Source organism: Colias philodice, chromosome 2, assembly GCF_061535455.1.
Source record: "Colias philodice isolate Cphi_HAF_F1 chromosome 2, ilColPhil1 Martin Lab GWU primary, whole genome shotgun sequence".
Classification (NCBI taxonomy): Eukaryota; Metazoa; Arthropoda; class Insecta; order Lepidoptera; family Pieridae; genus Colias; species Colias philodice.
Genome location: NC_143087.1, coordinates 8109297 through 8132277, shown reverse-complemented (window position 1 = coordinate 8132277; position 22981 = coordinate 8109297). Strand labels below are relative to the sequence as shown.

General features: G+C 31.9%; 1 protein-coding gene and 1 long non-coding RNA gene across 5 annotated transcripts in view; one reads left to right on the top strand and one right to left on the bottom strand.

Moving 5' to 3' along the window:
- Nucleotides 1-15923, top strand: part of LOC149490632 (uncharacterized) — a 43883-nt gene extending 27960 nt beyond the window's left edge. For both annotated transcript variants that reach the window (XR_016317130.1, XR_016317131.1), the window contains exons 2-4: nucleotides 10583-10665; nucleotides 10983-11018; nucleotides 15790-15923. This is a non-coding gene — a long non-coding RNA (uncharacterized LOC149490632). The remainder of the gene's footprint in view (nucleotides 1-10582; nucleotides 10666-10982; nucleotides 11019-15789) is intronic.
- Nucleotides 1-22981, bottom strand: part of LOC149490631 (uncharacterized) — a 37066-nt gene that overhangs the window by 10574 nt on the left and 3511 nt on the right. Inside the window, exons 4-34 of one of the 3 annotated variants that reach the window (XM_089706853.1) lie at nucleotides 22886-22978; nucleotides 22706-22807; nucleotides 22432-22587; nucleotides 22161-22316; nucleotides 21789-21932; nucleotides 21546-21683; nucleotides 21059-21202; nucleotides 20757-20879; nucleotides 20513-20656; nucleotides 20252-20410; nucleotides 19270-19413; nucleotides 18562-18750; nucleotides 17925-18068; nucleotides 17663-17821; nucleotides 17246-17389; nucleotides 16823-17011; nucleotides 16529-16675; nucleotides 16094-16276; nucleotides 15788-15931; nucleotides 15531-15710; nucleotides 12883-13029; nucleotides 12610-12762; nucleotides 12194-12374; nucleotides 11758-11867; nucleotides 11414-11560; nucleotides 10976-11175; nucleotides 10720-10753; nucleotides 10237-10438; nucleotides 9988-10069; nucleotides 9411-9589; nucleotides 8993-9179 (exon numbers count right to left, since the gene is read on the bottom strand). In XM_089706853.1, the coding sequence (XP_089562979.1) occupies nucleotides 8993-9179; nucleotides 9411-9589; nucleotides 9988-10069; nucleotides 10237-10438; nucleotides 10720-10753; nucleotides 10976-11175; nucleotides 11414-11560; nucleotides 11758-11867; nucleotides 12194-12374; nucleotides 12610-12762; nucleotides 12883-13029; nucleotides 15531-15710; nucleotides 15788-15931; nucleotides 16094-16276; nucleotides 16529-16675; nucleotides 16823-17011; nucleotides 17246-17389; nucleotides 17663-17821; nucleotides 17925-18068; nucleotides 18562-18750; nucleotides 19270-19413; nucleotides 20252-20410; nucleotides 20513-20656; nucleotides 20757-20879; nucleotides 21059-21202; nucleotides 21546-21683; nucleotides 21789-21932; nucleotides 22161-22316; nucleotides 22432-22587; nucleotides 22706-22807; nucleotides 22886-22978 (4604 nt within the window). The remainder of the gene's footprint in view (nucleotides 1-8992; nucleotides 9180-9410; nucleotides 9590-9987; nucleotides 10070-10236; nucleotides 10439-10719; nucleotides 10754-10975; nucleotides 11176-11413; nucleotides 11561-11757; nucleotides 11868-12193; nucleotides 12375-12609; nucleotides 12763-12882; nucleotides 13030-15530; nucleotides 15711-15787; nucleotides 15932-16093; nucleotides 16277-16528; nucleotides 16676-16822; nucleotides 17012-17245; nucleotides 17390-17662; nucleotides 17822-17924; nucleotides 18069-18561; nucleotides 18751-19269; nucleotides 19414-20251; nucleotides 20411-20512; nucleotides 20657-20756; nucleotides 20880-21058; nucleotides 21203-21545; nucleotides 21684-21788; nucleotides 21933-22160; nucleotides 22317-22431; nucleotides 22588-22705; nucleotides 22808-22885; nucleotides 22979-22981) is intronic. The other 2 variants (XM_089706858.1, XM_089706862.1) reach the window with 2 other exon arrangements.

Below are 22981 nucleotides of genomic sequence, written 5' to 3'. Positions count from 1 at the left end.
TTAAACATGTAAAATATTATACATAGATATAACCCTCGTACAGTAACTAAAATGGGACTTTAAGGTTGATGTTCCGACCGTCCCTCCATACATTTTTGATTACCTCTAAACACTTAACACAGACACTATTTCTTTAAAACTAATCATTTTATCACTTCTCTATAATGAAATGTGTGCGCGTTCGACCTTTTTAATCAATAATTTACAATATTTACTTAGAAAAACAACAGTAATATACCGGAAAAATTTGACACTTCTACAGTAGTGTGCGTGACTTTTGCCAAGCGAAACACGACATAAAGCACGACATCTAGCGCATAGACTATATACTTATTACAGATCTAGCGCGTCAATGTCTAAACGAAAGGCGATGTTTAGACATTGACGCGCTAGATGTCGTGCATTCGCGTTCGTTATCTTATGCATAATGAGCATAATTCTAATAAATCAAAGTTCTGTGTAAAAATTGAGTAATTTCATTTCCAATCGTTCAAAGAAAATAACAATAAAATAAAATAAAACTAATGACCTTAGAAACTATGTTTTTTTTTATTTATTACTCATTATTGTTCGTCCGTCGTAGGTCTGTAAACTGTATTGTACACTGAAGGTAAATGGTACTGTAGGTACTTTAGTTCGGCGTCGTCGCTCGTCGGCTTGATATAAAATTACATTCTTGATTTCATTGACACGCGCTATGATTTGCGCGCGGAATTTCTTGTGTTGTGAATTTATTTTTGTATGCTATGCATTTTAATTGATTCAAATTGCAATGTTTCTCTAGTATGCATTTGAGACTATATTGTAAATTGTAATAATTGATCGTGGGTATAGTAATTAATTATTCTAATAACGCAATTAGTAATATATGTATTTTCGGTGGGATTCAAAACAAAAAATTGGCCCGTGATTTTTATGAAATTTCACCACATTGCAAATCACATCAATCATAGTTCATACACATGTATGACGAAAGTGATTAGTATTGTGGCTAACATTGACTCATCAGTTCATCACTGAAACCAGTGATAAATCAGTACCTATATCATATTGTGTTTGAATATTTTTAAACAATGATATAAGTATACAATTATTATAAATCGGTAAACTATCAAAGTAATCACAAACTTGCAAACATTGGTAAAATGTCCAGTAGTTTATGAGCCTATTCATTACAATTTACAATCAAACAAACAAACAAAGTTTTCCTCTTTATAATATTAGTGTAGACAAACACTATGAATACGATCACTAATGCAAATTCGGGGATTTTCTAATTATTGCTAAATAATAATTGAATTCGTTTTGAAATACTCTATAATTTTTAGTGTATAAATAGACATTTATAATGTGGTGCTCATTTTTTTTGTACTGCTAACGCTATTGTAGGTACCTATTTTCGTTGTTTTATTTCAAGTGAACACGGCCATACAATTTTGTCACGAGCCGCCTATGATTGTAGGTACTTTTGTTAGGCTCCTTCGTCGTCCGCGTCGGCTCGAAAGTTCTTGATTTCATTGTCACGCGCTATGATTTGCGCGCGGATTTTCTTGTGTTGTGAATTTATTTTTGTATTATTATTATTTTTTATTTATTTTTTTATTTTATTGATTCAAATAAAATATTTCACTAGTATGCATTTGAGACTATATTGTATTATGTATAATTTATCGTAGGTATAGTTATTCTTATAACGCAGTTATATTTTCGGTGGGACAATTTGACCCGTGATTTTTCTGAAATATCACCACGTTGCAAATCACATCAATCATACACACGTATGACGAAAGTATAGTGGCTATAATTGACTCATCAGTTCATCACTGAAACCAGTGATAAATCAGTATATCATATTTTATTGTGTTTGAATATTTTTTAAACAACGATATATATACAATATTATTATAAATCGGTAAACTACCAAAGTACTTCCGAATTTTCAGACAGACAAACAAGTAGGTAGTTTGAACACGCAGTTTTCTTATATTAGTAGCAAAAATCAAAACCATAATATTATGTTTACCTACTATATTTTACTAAAAGTCGAGTGCGTCGAAATCGTAAATAATAATATGTTTTTCACCTTCCAGGGTTATTTTCCCATAGTAAATAGTGTTTTAGGTTTGTTGTTGTAGGTAGGAATAATAATTATTATTCTTACATGTTGGTTATGAAATGTATATTGAAATAATTTACTTTTACAAATCATTAGTGATATAAGTTTTGAGTGAAAATGCTTGGATCAGCATAATATTATATGGTACTTCAAATAACATGTTTTGATAAAAAAAAACAATAGTGTAATAAAATAAAACTGCGTTTTATTGTAATCAATGTTGACAATTTTAAATTCCAAAATTATTGATCAATAAAATAGTTTACACCAACAAATATAACTTTTATTTTTATAACAATCGTTCATAATATAAACCGTAGCAGGTGGCGCGGCGTTTTGAAGTTCTGTCTACTCATACAGAAAAATGGAAAACTTGTTTTTTTTGTAAACAATTTATTACTCATGTTGTTTGGCAACTCGAAGCGTGGTCGTCCGTCGTAGGTACTTTTGTTCGGCGTCGCGTCGTCGTCCGCGTCGGCTTGATTTAGAGTATAAGTATTCTTTGTATAAAACATTCTTGATTTCATTGACACGCGCTATGATTTGCGCGCGGAATTTCTTGTGTTGTGAATTTATTTTTGTATGCTATGCATTTTAATTGAATCAAATTGCAATATTTCTCTAGTATGCATTTGAGACTATATTGTAATAATTGATCGTGGGTAGGTATAGTAATTAATTATTCTAATAACGCAATTATATTTTCGGTGGGATTCAAAACAAAAAATTGGCCCGTGATTTTTATGAAATTTCACCACATTGCAAATTATATATTATACAATTACAATTACAATTATTATAAATCGGTAAACTATCAAAGTAATTACAAACTTGCAAAATATGCTTTTCCGAATTTTCAGACAGACACACAATTTTATTAGTTTGTTTTAGCAAAGTAGGTACCTATACCTATACGCTTACGTCGCGCGTCGCGTCGTCGAAAACGGTGCGCCCAGAAACAAACATACCTAATTCAGTTACAATCCTTTTTTTGTTCCGTAATTTATTGTATTTATTCTAATACGATTTTTTTTATTCGTCGGCCAGTTCTACTAGGTATAAAAAGATAAAATTGAAATATAATTATTGTAGCGACAGCCATATTATGTTACTATGTTTTCGTAAATATGTTTTTCACCTTCCTGGTTATTTTCACATAATCTTATTCTCTTATATATAAAAATGAATCGCAAAATGTGTTGGTAAGCGCATAACTCGAGAACGGCTGAACCGATTTCGATCATTCTTTTTTTATTATATTCCTTGAAGTACGAGGATGGTTTTTATGTAGAGAAAACGTAAATATTATGTACCACGGGCGAAGCCGGGGCGGACCGCTAGTATATATATATAAATGAATCGCAAAATGTGTTGGTAAGCGCATAACTCGAGAACGGCTGAACCGATTTCGATAATTCTTTTTTTATTATATTCCTTGAAGTACGAGGATGGTTCTTATGTAGAGAAAACGTAAACATGTACCACGGGCGAAGCCGGGGCGGACCGCTAGTCTAATATAAAAATGAATCGCAAAATGTGTTGGTAAGCGCATAACTCGAGAACGGCTGAACCGATTTCGATAATTCTTTTTTTATTATATCCCTTGAAGTACGAGGATGGTTCTTATAGCTAGAGAGCTAGTTAGTTTAGTTTTAGTGCAGTGGCAGTGTAAATGTTGTTGTTGAGGTTATGTAAATTTAACACTTTAGTTAACTACCAAGATATAAAGAAATGAGGATAGGACACAATAACTATTGGTTGAGGTATTTATAAACTCATAATATACTTTTAAAAAAATCACGTTTTAATAAATTTCTAGAATTAAATTAGAACAGCTGATTCAAAATAGCCTAAAAAATCTTAATAATAATAATTACGCTTCACAGCAAGAAGAAATGTACCATATGTACCCGCACAAAGTCGATATTGTGTTGCCTACCGTTCGACTCAATGGCTAGGGTTGTAACTACCTTTAATAATTATTACCAAACTAATAAACCGAGTGATGCGAAATAACCATAATTCTTTTAGAGTTTGATAAAATGATCAGGCAGGTATTTTCTTTAATCCTCTGAATTCTCGGTTACTAAATTGTATCGTTGAAATTATTCTTAATCGCGTAAATTTAATAAATAATCATATGGAAAACACTTTTCATTTGTTTTTTTACTTTCACGCCCAACTACTATACAATAATTACGTTGTTTCGGTATTTTGACGAGAAAACGCAGGAAACATCCGTTGTATCATTTTAGATAGATTTATTTATTTATTTATTTATTTATAACACTTTATTGCACAAACAAAGTTAGGACAAAAATAACATTAAAATACAAAAGGAAGGCATAGTTTGTACAAGAGGCGGCCTTATTGCTAAGCAGCAATCTCTACCAGGCAACCTGATGGGAAAGGAAATGTATGATGTTAATGGGATAGTGCAAAAAGAAGAGAAAAAAAAATAATGATAATAATTATACCTAATAAATAAATAAAACTATTTAAGTATCAAATATACCTACTATATATACATAAATTATACTACAAATAAATAAAATACACATATACATAGTTACATATGATATATAAATACATATTATATAAATAGAATACATAAACATACATAAACTATAGCACAAATACAATAACTTTATAAAAAACAATATTTGATGACGTCAGCAAGCAAAACATAAAGTAAGGAAAAAAAGGATGATAATAAAAAAAACTATAGCAAGGAAAAGTAGTGATCTAGATTGTATATTTTGTATCTGTAGAATTGAAATCAAAGCTATGTATATGTTGTCTCCATTCTTTTCTTATCGGATTGTTGATCCCAATGCGAATGCGTCACTTAAATTTTATAAAAGACAATTAAGAACATCAAAAATAAAGTGATACGTAAATATTTCACAGTGCAATATATTATGTAATTAATAATAATTATATATTTATGAAAAAATAATTACATCAGATTTAATAATAGCAATTGTTTTGAATGTACATAATATGAATAAATGATTACATCATAATAGTAATAATCACAATTGTTTTATTTCCCATTTGTTGCAACCCTAGCATATTTTCATGTAGCAGCAGAAGTACCTACACTGGCGGCGCGGCGGCATCGTGCGACATCAAAGGCATTGCCTTACTAGGTAAGTTTATAATGACTCATTTCTTTTATTATATAATTTACGTTTTACTTTTACAGAATCCGATTCAATGGATTATGAAGACGAGTCACACAACGCCATACGATAGTGATGATGAATGAACATTTCAATAAATGCATGCGTGTTTTTTTATGTTGTTTTGTAATTGTTAATTGTTTCTTAAATAAAGAAATAAACTAAATATTTAAATGATGATTTGTTATTTGCAACACAACTTTATATTTGAGATTCTTTACAAATGTATATTTAGTTTTGTATCATCAAATTTATAAATTTTATTCCATAGTTTTCAAAATTAAATGTAAATGACCATAAAAACATTAATAAAGTAAATCATTGATGTAAGGTCAGGGAACGTAATACATATATACATCTGACCATGTAGAAGCTAAGTCTTGTTGACTGCTGAAGTCTGTAAAGTTTTGTTGTCTGCTGAAGTCTGTACGCAATGAAAATGTCTGCCGTTTCGAAAATAAGTTTTTAAGACCCTAATAAATAAAATATATGAATGGCAGATCTGGTCAAATACTTTCAAAATTGTATTTTTTTCAGCACTTTCATAAGTGTCTGCCAGAATGTTATCCGCGTGATAATGGTCTGCCATTGTTATTTTCCGATAGTAATAATAATCTATTTTCAAATATCAAAATGGCAGACGTGGTCAAATGGTTTCAAAGTTCGCCAAAAATTTCCACCTGTCTTACCTAAGCGCGCGCCCCGTCCACCACTCTGGGCTTAGTGACTCCTCATCTCATGTATAGTAGGTATAGGGGAATCAACACACAAAAATCCAGGTCTGGTCAAATACATACAGGTAGCTTTGCGCTAGCTCTCTAGCTATTACTTCTTATGGAGAGAAAACGTAAACATGTACCACGGGCGAAGCCGGGGCGGACCGCTAGTAAATAATAAAATAATAAATAGTGTATTAGATTTGTTATTGTATCTTGTATACCTACGAATAATTATTCTTACGTCTTGTTGGGAAATGTTCAAATACCTACCTATTGAAATAATTTACTGTTACAAATCATTAGTGTTATTAGTTTTGAGTGAATAGGCATGGATCAGAAATTCAGAATATAATATGCTACTAACTACTCAAATACATACATGTTTACACAACAAACACCACTGACCTCTATAACTATAAGTTATAGAGGTCAGTGACCGTCAGTGACAAACACTATGGATACCTACGCTCGCGAATGCAAATTCGGTGATTTACTAATTATTGATACCTAGTCATTGAATTCGTTTTGAAATAGCCTGTACTTTGTAATTTTTAGTGTTATAGACATTTATAAAATGTGGTGCTCATTTTTTTGTAATAAATCATCCCGAACGCTATTGTATTTTCGTTGTTTTATTTCAAGTGAACACCTATACAATTTTGTCACGAGCCGCCTCTGGCCTCTGGGTGAAATAAACAAGTCAAATGATTTTTGTTCTAATTGTATTTTGGTAGTAGTTTGTTTAGAATTTACATTACCATTGTTTAATTTTTATTTTGTATTTGCAGTAAAATAAAAAGATGAAAAACTTCATTAGGTATATTGTACGACACCTCACTCTGAATCGCGCTAGCGAAATTTTTTCGTTGCAGAGGACATATACAACTTTCGGACAATCTTCATTGAGGCCGGCCGGCAAATCGAGTATGTCGAGAAACTTCACTTATTCGATGGAGGTATTCTACCTTCCTTCCTCCACAGTTGTGGGACCCCGACGTGCATTGAACACGCAGCTTTCTGATACTAATAGCTAAAATCAAAACCACAGATATGTCTGTGATCAAAACCATAATAATATTTTTACCTATTATTTTACTAAAAGTCGAGTGCATCGAAATCGTAAATATGTTTTTCACCTTCCTGGTTTTTTTTCCATAGTAAATAGTGTTTTTGATTTGTTGTTGTATGAATAATTATTCTTACTTGTTGGTTATGAAATGTATTTTGAAATAATTTACTTTTACAAATCATTAGTGATATTAGTTTTGAGTGAAAATGCTTGGATCAGCATAATATCATATTTGCTACTTCAAATACATGTTTTGATAAAAAAAAAACAATAGTGTAATGTAGGTAATAAAATAAAACTGCGTTTTATTGTAGGTAATCAATTTTGACATTATTTATTTCCCAAAATTACAATAAAATAGTTTACGCCAACAAATATAACTTTTATTTTTATAACAATCCTACTTCCTACTAATGCGAAAGTTTGTGAGGATGTGTATGTGTGTGTTTCACTCAAATACTACTGAACCGATTACAATGAAATTTAGCACACATATAGAACGTAACTTGGACACATTGAATAGGTTTTATCCCGGAAACCCCACGGGAACGGGAACTATACGGGTTTTTTTTTGAAAATGCGGGCGGAAAGCTAATCGTTCATAATAATATAAACCGTAGCAGGTGGCGTTTTGAAGTTTTGTCTACCCATACAGAAAAATGAAAACCACAGGAGATTGCCCAAGTGACTATGGCACTTGGTATCGCAATCAAACTTATTGTGTCAAGATGAAATATAGCTCAATTTAAAGCTTGATGTTAGTACTTTTAGATATGATTAAAGTTTTTATGTAAATAAGCCGCAGTTCGCGACAATAAAAATAAAACAATAGTTTTATTCAACACTTCAAAAAACTACTTAATCGAGTTTAAACTAACGATGAACGTTAAGTTTTACATTTATTACATAGGTAATATTTTAATTTACAAGACAAATGTGAAAAGTAAATCGTAATTTAAACATTATTTCAAAATAACATCGAACAATGCGTCGAACACATTCATTTGACATTTCAAATAGAAACTATGACATATGACGTTTGCAAGAGAGATAGATATAGGTATGTGTCAAAACAAAACTTTTACTTTTATTTCTATTTATTCGGTATAATTACAACTTAATAGTGATAAATATGATCATTATAAATACAAATAGGAATTAACAATATCACGAACACGTGACACAACTAGTATTTTACCGATTCCATACGTAGTCATACATGTTTCAAAAGAAAAACTTTTACTTTTACTATTATTTCAATTTATCCGGTTTAATTAAGACTTAATATTGATACATATGATCATTATAAATACAAATAGGAATTAACAATATAACGAATACGTGGCACAACTAAAATTTTACCGATACCACCCGTGGTCATTCTCCTTTGTGGGTCATTTGTAACAGGATGGCGGTTCTACAGCGAAAAAAGAAAAATGATGGTCAGAACGCTGATACCGGATACCTTAAGATACTGTAATATAAAATATTACTAGATTAGATAAAATATTATAGGTAGTATCTTCACCGTGTGTGACGCGCTTTACATTCACGCCATCTAGAGTTAAATCTTTATCATTTTTGTATACGTCTGTGTGTGTAAACGACCCTGTATGCAATGACAGATGTTAAAACGCATAATTTTACCGAATTGGGTGGATTTTAAGGCAATGATATAACATATTTCAATAAAATATAATATTCAGTAACCGCCATGACTATTCCTAGGTTTGATGACTATTCCAATTACGCAAAAACTCAAATAAACTAGAAATGTAGAATTCAGCGCCATCTAGCGGGATATTGGCTGGGAACAGATCGTTGCAATCACCTTAAAGAATTATTAAAAACTTCATGAGAGCTTTCTCTCTTTGCCATGTAAAAAATTAGCAAAATAACTCACTCAGACATATCCTGAAAATCCCATATCTGTATCATGGCGGGATGTTCGACAGTTTGCGTCACATCAAGGCGCGGTGCGTCCGGTCCGTTGTAACAGTTGACACTCAAATATGGCGTATTTTCACAATTCTTTCGAGGAGGCACCCAGCGTATATTGTTTATACTGGCACCCACGAACAAACTGAGACCTAGGAAATACAGCGAAATCACAGAGCGAAATATATAGCTTAATGAGAAAGAAAAGAACGATTAGTAACAGTAATAGAGATTGGTCAACCATAAATATGTTGAAAAAAATAAATTTCACAAAAAAGATAAAAATTGTCTGGTTTTAATATCAAGATCACTAAAATACTTATTTTTTACCTCAAGATCACTAAAATACTTATTTTTTACCGTAACTAATATCGATACCATACCTTTTCCCTTCCTTGCTTCAAATCGGTCGTACGTCGTCCAACCGTCGGTCGAATACATAACATTACAGGACTTCGCTAACGGTGGCATATATTTGGCTAGCTGGTCTTCAGGGACTGCTTCATATTCGCAACTTAACCATTGAGGGAATAGAGTACTTGATGTGTAATGGGTCTTGAAACTGGAATATAACATTTACGTAAAACGAGGTGGTTTTTAACAGGACGAATATATTGAATAAAAGAAAACGTAAGAATTATTTAAAATTGATGGTATATTTAAAATGAATATGAGGAGGAATATGTCACTTAACAATGAATTATTATTGATTTTTTAGCATTCTTGGGTAAAAAAATTACGTGTACACGATACACATGCATAAAAAAATGCGTGTGTGCTGAACACACATGTCAGAAGTGAAACTTCTTTGACAAGATTCAGAGATACCAAAATCGTCGCCTTATGCCATTACGTGACGTATTGCCATGAAATTTTTCTCTGAATGCGACTAAAAAAGTTTCACTTCAAATTATAAATTTATAAGTATTGTGTTGTATTTGTTATAGTGAAAATACTTACAATTCTTTGGCACTATCAGCAATATATGCAGCAGGTTGTGATACCGTAAAAGGTATTCGTTTATTGTTAATAGTTGCAAACGCTGGAACGTATAAAAAAAAGAATTTATAAAGAGGTAAACATTAAATCATGTATTTTGACCATCCAAAAAACTTCTTAAAAAGTCGTTTGATTTTTTTTTTGTAGTTTAAAGGTAAAATATAAATATTATATCATATAAATATGTGTTAATGGAAAACTGACACTTACATGATTCTCCATACTTTTTCTTTCTCTTCACTTCTATTTTGTCATCGTTAGACACGTCTGAATCGATTTCCGTGTCAATCGATTCTTCGTCCGACGTCGGATCGATTGTCACAGAATCGTCTGACTCGCTGCTGCTATCGTCTCTAGTCTCGTCATAGTTATCATCTGATATATCATCATCAGTGTTTTCTTTATCTTCAGTCTATGGAAAATTAATAATTATTGGGGTACTATTTGTATTAATAAGGGATTATCTTACGATAAATGCATTAGGCTGTAAGAATTTATGAATGTACGCAATACGCATACTTGTGGTTATTTATCCACGTAATAACTTTATATGCAGGTACTTCGCGAGTGATTCTACGGAATTCGTCTGGTTTGCAAATTATACGATAAGATCAAAAACTTCATGACCATTAAAAAAATGTAAGTAAATATCTTCCAAGTCCTCATATCCTTTGTGAAAATAAATAAGCTTACCTTTGTTGTGATGTTCTTGATGACATTCTTAGCCCTGCAAAAAAATAATTTGTGATTTCAAAGAATAATTCTTGGAAAAGTATGAAATTAACGATGCACCTACAAATAATAATGAACTATAGACTCGTCGTTTCTATACATACATATGCAAATTTAAATAATACAATGAACACTATATTGTCTAGAATAATATGAATACATATTACAATATTACTAAGTTTTGATCAAAATAGTATTGACATTAATTTTTACTTACTTTTCAGCAGCTCGCCGTTTACCAGGAGTTTCTTCATCTTCAGGTTTCTGATTTAATATCGCCTCTTGTCTAGCCTCTATCATCTGTTTGTTCATCTGCGCATACTCTTGCTCTCGATGGGCTTTCATATGTTGTGCTTTGTACACGCCTATATATTTGTTGTTACATATTTCGCAATAACTCTTGTACATGTCTTTTTCCTAGAGAAATGAAAGAATTCGCTTAGCTAGCTAATCATCATGTAATGATTTATATCTAGATTATTCGTAATTTATAAAGACCAATATAATTCTTCTATAAGTATATTATAATATAATAAAATTTCAAGTTTTTCAAAAAGCTTTAAAGTTATATGGATTTTACAGATATCAAAAGAAAATCAAATAACAAAAACGTTCTGTTTCAAAATAAAATATATTTTTTATTAATACAACAAACCTCTTCAGTTTTTCCACAGAACATGACGTGAGCATAAAATCCCGTGATAGAAATTCGAACCATACCGCACTCCAAACATCGTAATGTCTTGTGATATTTTTGGTATTCTTTAAGATATTTTTCCACACAAGGCAAGTTTTTTAAATCCTGTAAAATATTAATACGATTACATATTTATTTAATTTTCCTTCCAAGTTATGATTGGATTACTAATGACTTATTAAACTTTTATTATTAGGTAGGGTTCAAATCGGACCAGTAGTTCCTGAGATTAGCGCGTTCAAACAAACAAAATAAGAGAAAATTAATTATAACTGTAACTAAAATAATAAAGCGTCACATACAATTGGTACATCTCCGACCATCCAGGCGACATTGTAATGCTTCTTCATGGCATGCTTTTTCCATTCACTAATTGGCCCAGTTTCATGACATAGCGCGCATTCGTACCTATCTGAAATAAAACACATAATCAATTAGTTTTAACATATAAAAAGATTATAAATAGGACTCTATAGAATATTACGACACTAGATGCAAATTGAAAAAAGATATATTCCATATCGAATTAATTGAAGAGAAACTTCTTTAGGCGCGTTGAGAGTAAAGTTTCAAGGTCTCGTCATCACCATACTTTGATTCTTGCCAAAGAAGTTTCACTTCTGACACGTGTGCTCACACACACTTTTTTTCTATTATTAGTATGATAATAATAAATTTATAAAAAAAACATTCATAAGTCTAGTTAACAACCAAATTTAAGTGGTAAAAACAAATTACCTGTATTCATTTCATAATCCGGAAGAGCTTTAACATCCACATCAACGTCACAACTCTCGATATGAGCCAGGAACACCTTTACATATTTCTTAGTAACATTGCATTTCGCACAAGTCAACCCGCCATATTTTTTCGACATATTATAAAGGTGTTCGTTAACTTGATTTTCATCTTCGGTATCCTAAAATGATTGAGGAATATTAGAGATTTATCATCAGATAATTAATTTTTATCAGAATTACCAATTAACACGCTTTTATTAGCTTAACATGTATATTTGCATGTACACGGATTTTGACACTTTAAACTCAATTTTTTCACTCAAGTTTTGTACACTTATTGAGAATTGGTGACAACACAATTATTTCATGATTTTAAGTGTTTTTTATCAATATTAATTATTTTAAGCAACTTACTAACGGCGTTTCACCTTCTTGCCACGCTACGTACTTATGAAACCTCTGTATATGTGTAGTCCATCTCTTATTCTCCATTTCTAATTGACACACACCACACTTCACTATTTTGTTATCTTGGGTTTCTTTTTGGATTTGAACGAACGTGGGGTCCTATAAAAAGATTTTTAAACATATAATCCTTAAAGAAATTTCTATCGAATTCATAAAATAATTTCTAAATATTTGGATAGGTGTATATTAAAAACGAATAAAATATAATTTCTCAATTACCATATAATCACCAGTACAGGATTGTACATGGCTCATATACGATTTTGCGTATTTGCGCTGACACCCACACTTCTTGCAGGTAAGTTGGCCGTACGTTTGAACGATATTATAATAATGTTTGTACAGGGCGTCATTATCATTTACATCCTGAAAATATAATTTGGAATTAATAATTAATTTAAAAAATGTAAAAAAACACGTGTGGCACTCGGGGACTGCCGCGGTAAAGTTATTGCATAGCATGCCTTCAAGGCACACCTCCGTGTCCGTCGGAGTGGGGAGCGTGAGGTTTTTTCGTTACGGAATTTCTCGATTCGGTCCCCGCGCTCAAGGCCCGCGATAGAAGCTATGCAATAGCTTAAAAAATAACAACAAGAAAAAAAAACTTTTTTACAAGTCATAAATATAAACAATCAACTGGTTATAGACTACAAGCCCGCATATGAAAAAAATATGGGTCAAATGAACCACCAGGGGTCATATCTAGAACGAAAGAAGAGCAAAAAATAATAAGATTCATCACTATGCCGTCACTTGTAAGCTGTCCAACTGAGTGCAGATGAGAATTGAAAAGTACAGGTAGACTCGGTAAATTTTGGTCATATATTTTTGTACGGCATTCTTAACCATCGATAGATCCATTAAAAATAATAAGAAACCGCTCAGTGCCGTACAAAAATGTTGGTCCACCAAGTCGGAATTTTAATTTAATTTCCGAGAGTTACCGGGGGTAAATTTGGTCATTTGACCATGTACGGCATCTGTGTCATACTATTGCTATACTGCTTTTAATCCATTATTCCGCAACGCCGTACAAAAATCATGGGGACAAGGGGAAAAAATCGAGAGTTGCAATCCCCTCTCTTTCCCCACTCCAGGGGGTCATTTGACTAAGTACGGCTTCGGTTCCAAAACATTATCTAGCACTCAAAAGTACTATTAAAAGCAATGCCGTCAAAAAATAATTGTTCTTTTAAATGTATACCAATAATCATCTTAATTTCATCGAATTCTTGATATAAAGAGCTGTAAAGTCATTTGACCCTGTACGGGAACTTTTTTTTTAACATGATATTGTAAAATTCAATTGTTGTATAGTATTGCCGTTCAAAAGAAACCGTTCTAAAAAAAGTTATAGAGAAATGCAAAACCAGAAATTTTGTTAAAGTTTAAACATCGTAGATTAATGAAATATAATAGTTTTCTACACTTTATTCGTTGTTTTAAATAGTATTAACATAGATAAATTAGGAAAAAACGATGCCGTACATTTTTGTGCAGACCACATCTTTTAGGCTGATGAAAGCGACGAAAGCTACAATTTTAAGGGTGCTTTATGGCCATTTGATACAGTACGGCATTAACATATTTTTACCCAACTACGGCAAAGCAAAAGGAGGGTTATGGTTTTGACAGGTCATTTAAGTATGTTCATCTATTCCCTCGTAACTTCTAAACTACTTATCAGAATTCGACAAATAACATATCATTAGAAGCATCTGAATTGTTCACTGGATAACCAGCGACCAGCTAGCTAAAGGCTATATGGGGTTTCACAAAATCTAATGTGGCGCCCTCTAGCGGACAAAACATACTGAGTAAAAAAATAAAGTTAAGATAAATATGCCGTGTTTGGTATCATTTGAAAGCGCTTTACTTGTACATTTTGAATATGTATATAATACTAGCATTTGCTTGTGACTTTACCTGTATTCATGGGCTGATTGCATATAATTCACATCTTTTCGTTCATAGCTTTTTTATTAGTTCATCAATTTAACGGAGTCCATTCCACTTGACTCCGACTTTCCAAGGTGATAATTAACCACCTCGAGCTTCTTAATATTAATGTATATTTATATTTTATTATCAAAATATAAAGCAAACATTTCGTTATATGGATTTTTTCTTTTTCAGATTTTTCCCCTTTGAACCAACGAAAATGTACGGCACATGAAAAAATATTATCTATGCATAAAATACTTTAAAAATAAATTTATTTCGTATTGTGTCAAATGACCCCCTGGAGTGGGGAAAGAGAGGGGATTACAACTCTCGATTTTTTCCCCTTGTCCCCATGATTTTTGTACGGCGTTGCGGAATAATGGATTAAAAGCAGTATAGCAATAGTATGACACAGATGCCGTACATGGTCAAATGACCAAATTTACCCCCGGTAACTCTCGGAAATTAAATTAAAATTCCGACTTGGTGGACCAACATTTTTGTACGGCACTGAGCGGTTTCTTATTATTTTTAATGGATCTATCGATGGTTAAGAATGCCGTACAAAAATATATGACCAAAATTTACCGAGTCTACCTGTACTTTTCAATTCTCATCTGCACTCAGTTGAACAGCTTACAAGTGACGGCATAGTGATGAATCTTATTATTTTTTGCTCTTCTTTCGTACCGGATATGTCCCGTGGTGGTTCATTTGACCCATATTTTTTTCATATGTGGGCTTGTAGTCTATTATCGATATTACAACGTGCAGAAATTTTAAGTGTAATTTAAATTTTAATCCGTCAGTCCTCGGATCACAGACACAATAGAAAATCTATTGTGTCTCGGCCCGATCGGGCCGCTCGGTGGTCAATGGGTTAAATAACTTCAATGATATAACTAATAAGACTGAATACTCACAAGGGGTGCTTCATTTTCTTTCCAAGCAATATAATCATGTTCCTCTTTAATATGTGTCACCCAGTTACCACTTTCTATTTCTTTCTGACACACACCACATTTCACTGAAGCTTTATCATTTTTATCAACTATAGATTGGTCTAAATTACTTGTATCTGCTATTGAATCATTAGTACAATCCTGTAAAATTCATTAGTTATTCTTAACCTTAAGTCTTTAATTTAGAAATTATAAAACATATTTAAAATTTGACTTACAGGATTCCCAGTGCAGCTTTTAATATGACTCAAATAGGACTTCACGTATTTACGACGGCATCCACATTTAAGGCATAGAAGACCATTATTTTGTTTAGAAATATTGTATAAATGTTCATAAATTTCGTCTTTATCGCTTGAATTCTAAAAAGATTATTAATTTATTAAAAATGTGCGTTCAATACTCGATAAATAAAGTCAAAATAAATAATGTATTCATCACAGTTTTTATTAGTTTAAAAGAAATTTTGAAAACATTCTGAAAAGTAAATCCATAGTAAAAAATTAATACCATTCAAAACTTACTAAAGGTTGTTCGTTTTCTCTCCAAGCCATATAATTATGCTTTTCCTCTATATGATTTAACCACAAATCATCTTCAACCTCTTCCTGGCAAACCCCACACTTCATGCTTTCATTCTTAATTAAAATATTTGAAGCATTTTCATCCACAGTACTGCTATTAAGTAAAGAATCATTTGGAGAATCCTGCAGATGAGGCCAATCGTTGTTTTATTATTGATAAAATAATTTATTAGTTTGTTTACAATTGGAATTCAAACATCACAAAACTTTGTATTCCTTTTGAAACACAAAATATTAGAAATTGAATTAAAAATGTCACGTCAAATAAATCTGCATTAATCTAAACATGTTTTTATACCATTATCTTCTATCTTTATTTGAATAACAAAAAGATATTAATTATTTAATAAAAATACATATGAAAGAAAATCTTACATTATTCTCGTTCTTGCAAGATTTTATATGATCCAAATATGCTTTTACGTATTTCCGTCGACAGCCGCATTGCGAGCAAACCAATCCATTATTTTGTTTAGTGATATTGTATAAATAATCGTGAACTTCATTTTTGTTGTTTGTATTCTGAAATTCAAATTTATATAAATTAGTCGTCATTTCTTTCTATCATTCTATATACATCTATGTATAAAACATTGCAAAAATAGATAGAATTCAATATAATTATGATGTATAGAAGAGAAGATACAAGAAGTTAATTGTAATACTTACTAAAGGTGTTTCATTTTCCTTCCACGCTATGTAATCATGTTCCTTTTCTATATGACAGAGCCAACTGCCATTCGTAACTTCTTTTTGGCACACCCCACACTTCACTAGAGGCTCACTTTCTAAAGAAGTATCTTCCGCAACGCTGCTATCTAGATTACTAATATCGGTCTCAGAGTTGTTGAAATTATCCTACGAAAAAATAATAATTTAGCGACATTGTTTGGCATAGAAACACTGTCATAGAAAAAACTTTTATCATCGGCGATTATAAATATTCTGGTTTAATGAATTCTGCTACCTTATTTCTCAGTGATATGGAATCAAATTGATGATTTTACAAGATTCATAGTAGTTAAATACAATAACAGCTGTTGATTATAACTTCTTTTGATTATTATTTTAAAATAGCTACAAAATACTCACACTACTTCCAGTGCATGTTTTAATATGACTTAGATATAACTTAACGTATTTTCGGCGTATTCCACATTTGGAACAAATAAGCCCGTTATACTCTTTGGAGATATTGTACAAATAATTATAAACTGCCTCCTTATCATTGGTATCCTGAAATGTTACAAAATAATTTATATAGACATAAATAACAACTAATGTTTTCAATGTGCATATTAAATAAAAGCTTTCCGCTCGCGGCATCACTCGCGCAGTCAAAAACTTAACCTGACTAATACTTTCAGCCTTCAGAAAACAAAAATAGAAAGACAATCAATCTGTTTAAACAGACTTAGCAGATGATTTGTTTTCTAATATTTAGTGATAAATACATGTATAAATAATAATTGGAGTTCATAATGTTTGCATTATCGAAAAAATACATACCAAAGGTGTATCATCTTGGGTCCACGCAATATAATTATGTTCTTGCTGAATATGTTTAATCCAGTTTTTTTCGCGTACTTCTTTATCACATACTCCACATTTAACAGTGTTTCTTGTACTATCGAGGGTACTGTCTAAAGTGCTATTCAATGTGGTATTCTGAAATAATTAGTTTTATGTATATAAATTCTAAATTTTATATACTTAACTTATATTCAATATATAAATAAATAAGGCATTTTTTCAAGCATTAAGTACTTACCATTAAACCCTCGCATACTTTTATGTGATTGAGGTATGAGTTCACATGTTTTCGATGATACCCACATTTTGAACAAACAAGTTCATCTATTTGTTTTACTATAGAATTTAAGTGTTTTTGGACGGATTCTTCATCATCAACTTTCTGAAAGTTATATAAAAGAGATCATAAGCATATAAATAAACCTAAATTAAAGATTAATAATATATTTGTCAATAATCATAAAAAAGAAACTGACTGTCTTTATTTTACTCTAGTTCACTTATTTGCGTCTGTATGTCATAAGCGTCACTATCTGTCTCGCTCACGCTTTATGGAATGTCTCTCTCCATCTTATTTAAACCACCTGTGGTCATTACTCATTAGGAACGCTTTAGGTACACTACAATTGTTTTTTGTAATTTCAAAGAAATTGTTAAAAACAGACTTTGTTTAAGAAAAAAATTTTTTATGGCCGATCTAAGATATAATGGAGTAAGTGTAATACCACGTTAGAATCCTTATTAAATGCGCTAACTTTTAAAGCTACTTGCCAAACTGGAGTAGTAACATTTTTTTTCAGGACGATCAGTTGAAGTAGTGCGAAAAACTAATTTTGAAAACTTGGTAGAGTATAAAATGACATTTAAGTACTTACTAAAGGTGTTTCGTTTTCCTTCCATGCTATATAATCATGTTCCTTTTCTATATGACGGAGCCAACTGCCATTCGTAATTTCTTTTTGGCACACCCCACACTTCACTAGGGGCCCACTTTCTAAAGCCGTATCTTCCGCAACGCTGCTATCCAAATTACTAACATCGGCCTCAGAGTTGTTGGAATTATCCTACAAAAAATAATAATTTACATTTAGCAACATTGTTTGGCATCGAAAAACTTTAATATCAGCGAATATAAATGTTCTAGTTTTATGAATCCTGCTACCCTATTTCTCAGTGGTATGGAATCAAATTGATGATCTTATAAGATTCAAAGTCCGTGTCTACAATGGAAAATGGTTGCGGGATGGAGCCATCCTAAGTTCATCCCACCCAAACCGTATAAGATTCAAAGTAGTTTAGCTCTTGTTTAATCACGATGGGGGTACAAGGCCTGGCTGTTAACCCCTGCCGCCGAAGGGGATCGGTGGCCACCGTTGGGTTTTAGTGGGTATGGCTTTTCGCGAGTCCCACATACCCCCTCACGCAGGAAAACTGCAGAGAGGGATGCGTAAATGCATTTCCCAACGTTAAAAAAAAAGTTCTTGTTTAATCAAAAGAAATGATAAACAACATTTGTATTCAGAAACAACTGTTGTTTATCATTTCTTTTGATTATTATTTTAAAATAGATACAAAATACTCACACTACTTCCAGTGCATGTTTTAATATGACTTAGATATAACTTAACGTATTTGCGACGTATTCCACATTTAGAACAAATAAGCCCGTTATACTCTTTAGAGATAGTGTACAAATAGTCATAAACGGCTTCTTTATCATTGGTATCCTGAAATGTTACAAAATATAAATTTATAAAGAATAGAAAAAAATCGATCACGAGGCGGGACTCGAACCCGCATCCTTCGCGCCATTCCGGGGCGGATGCTTGACCAATTCAGCCACTCGTGACCCGCCAGAGCAATCGAATTTATTTTATTCTTTCAGTTTTATATGTCTCAGGGACACATAAAACTGTGTCCCATAGAACCAAAAATATCAATTGTTACAAAATAATTTATACAGACTTAAATAACAACTAATGTTTTCAATATGCATATTAAATAAAAGCTTTTCGCTAGCGGCATCATTCGCGCAGTCAAAAACTTAATGCCGGGTCCAGACTGGTGAAACGTAACATGCAATGTAACATTCTGCCTTTCATTGCATGTTCGCTGCTGGTGTGGACGCATAGCGCGCTCATAACGCGCATTCACTACGAACCTCCCGTAGTTGTGTTCCTTGCCCCTTTGTGTTCGTCGAAAAACCGACAAATTTCGGATCGCTCCGCGCGCGGCTTGTAATGCTCGTAGCATGCGCGTGTAATGCACAATTCGCGCGCGCAAGACGTCCAAACTATGAGAAATTGTTACAAAGTGTGTTACCTTTCATGATACATTGCAGCAATGTGGACGGTGAATTCTTTCATTGCATGTTACATTGCATGTTACGTTTCACCAGTCTGGACCCGGCATAACCTGACTAATACTTTCAGCCTTCAGAAAACAAAAACAGAAAGACAATCAATCTGTTTAAACAGACTTAGCAGATGATTTGTTTTATAATATTTAGTGATGAATATAAATAATTGGAGCTCATAATATTTGCAATATCTAAAAAATACATACCAAAGGTGTACCATCTTGAGTCCACGCAATATAATTATGTTCTTGCTGAATATGTTTAATCCAGTTTTTTTCGCGTACTTCTTTATCACATACTCCACATTTAACAGTTTTTCTTGTACTATCGAGGGTACTGTCTAAAGTGCTATTCAATGTGGTATTCTGAAATAATTAGTTTTATGTATATAAATTCTAAGTTTTATATACATAACTTATATTCAATATATAAATAAATAAGACATTTTTTCAAGCATTAATACTTACCATTAAACCCTCGCATACTTTTATGTGATTGAGGTATGAGTTCACATGTTTTCGTTGATACCCACATTTTGAACAAACAAGTTCACCTATTTGTTTTACTATAGAATTTAAGTGTTTTTGGACGGATTCTTCATCGTCAACTTTCTGAAAGTTAAAAAAAAGAGATCATAAGTATATAAATAAACCTAAATTATAGATTAATAATATGTTTGATTTAACATTATTATGATAATCTTTTACTTACTAAAGCTGGTTCGCCATCGGCCCAAGCAATATAATTATGTTTTTCACCAATATGAGTGTACCAATCCCTTACTTCTTCTTGGCAAACTCCACACTTTACAACTTCACCAGGTTCATAATTGCTCTGTAAAAATCATATTACTTTTTTCGTAACTGTTACTGTTATGTATAATATCAGCTGAATATATTATCAGCGTTTAAAGAATAAAAGTATTTACTTGTTTAATATAATTAACATAATCTATTATGTATAAATATTTACTGAAAAGAACTCACTACCATTACCATAATAGGAATATTTACCTTCTCAGCACCACAAGTATTTATATGATCGAGATAAGCTTTCACATATTTTCGGCAACAACCACATTTTGCGCAAGTCAACCCTCCAATTTGCTTCGCGATGGAATTTAAATATTGTCGAACGATTGTCTCATCCTCGAAATTCTAGTAAGAGATAAAAATATGTAAGTACTCATAACATACGAGTAAACTAATCTGAGTAATACAAGTGCAAGTCGGACTGAGAAAAAGGATCTTGACAGTCAGACAGACAACAAAGTGATCCTTATATGTGTTCCGTTTTTCCTGTTGAGGTTCGGAACCCGAAAAATAACTGCTTTGACCCAAATTCCACAACATGATTTAAGAACTGAACATTATGTCTAGTGGCTAAATATTATTATTTAATAGAATTGAGTATTTAATAGAAAAGCGAAACAAAATTAAAATTGGTCTAGGTGTATGGAAGGGGGGGATGAAATCCTCTATATAAACATTTGACACTTACAATCGGAAGCTCTCCTTCCCTCCATGCAAGATAATTATGCTCTTTTGCGATATGACCGATCCAATCGGCGACTTCCTTGTGACAAACTCCACATTTTACAACATGGACACCACTCGGCACATCTATAAAACAGACTCCCTAAAATAGTTTAACATTTTCATGAATATAAAATTACGCACATTACACAAAGATCTTTTTTTTATTTATAACAATATTGCTGTATTAATTAGTCATATGACTTACAGGAACTACGCTGCACTTGTTCACGTGTCGAAGATATTTCTTCGTACTTTCACGCTCAATTCCACATCGACCGCAAATCAAATGCCCCAATTGATTTAAGATTTTATTCAGGTGGTCATAAACAACATCTTCATTTGAAAAATCCTGAAATCATTTTTTTTCAACATACATTATTATTCCACAAAAACTTATAAAAATGGAGAAATGTAAATTTGTCTATACTTAAAATGTTGCACTACAATCACATCATTAGTGATAAGATAATATAATATTTAAATAGAAATAATTTGTCAGGACAATCGATTTCATGGTTTGATGGTTTTAAAACACTAGATACCAATTCATACTCAATTTAAAGTAAATTATACCCACCAATGGGGTATCACTTTCTCTCCACGCCAAATAACTGTGTTCTCTAGAAATATGTGCTATCCACATTTCATTTCTTAGTTTTAATTGGCAAACTCCACAAATCACTGTATCATTTTGTTCTTCTTTCTCAATTTTAAGATTAACATCTGTTGTATCCTAAAAAAAATAAACAGGTCACACAATTGTTTATCATTAGTTCAAATTAATTTTCGGCAATCAACTTAATACATATAAGGTATTATTGAAATAGTATTCGTAAAAATTGACCAACCGACAAAAATGATTGACTCACATCACTTTGTCGAGTTTCAGGACATTCCTGCGAAATTTTATCATCATAGTTGGCATTGTTTTTACTATTTACGACTTTCGGCTTTTTCTTCAAATGAATCAAAGGAGTGTGATCCGATTCAAGCCTCTTTCTTTTCTGAAACATTAAAAAAGACTGTAAATAAATACGAAAGCATTGGCGATTATCAAATTAAAATGAAATTATTTTTATATTTATTTAAATATAAATTCAAAATTATTTTGGTTTCACTTACACCTCTTGTCATGATGGGTTTTTGTAAATGATCATCTTCTATGTTACATGGATTTGGAGCAATTTCAATTTCTATTTCAAATATTCTTTTTTCACCAGAATCCTGCAAAAATAAAAGTAAAATCTAAATTAGTGAAACTGAATGACAAAAAGACTAAAATGGTGAAAATAAAAATATTACCATTGATTCTGGAGTGCAGACATCAGATAATATTATGGTGTCTGATACAGGTTGGAGCTTTGCTTCTGTGGTGATTGTTGAGGGTTGCGGTCCCTA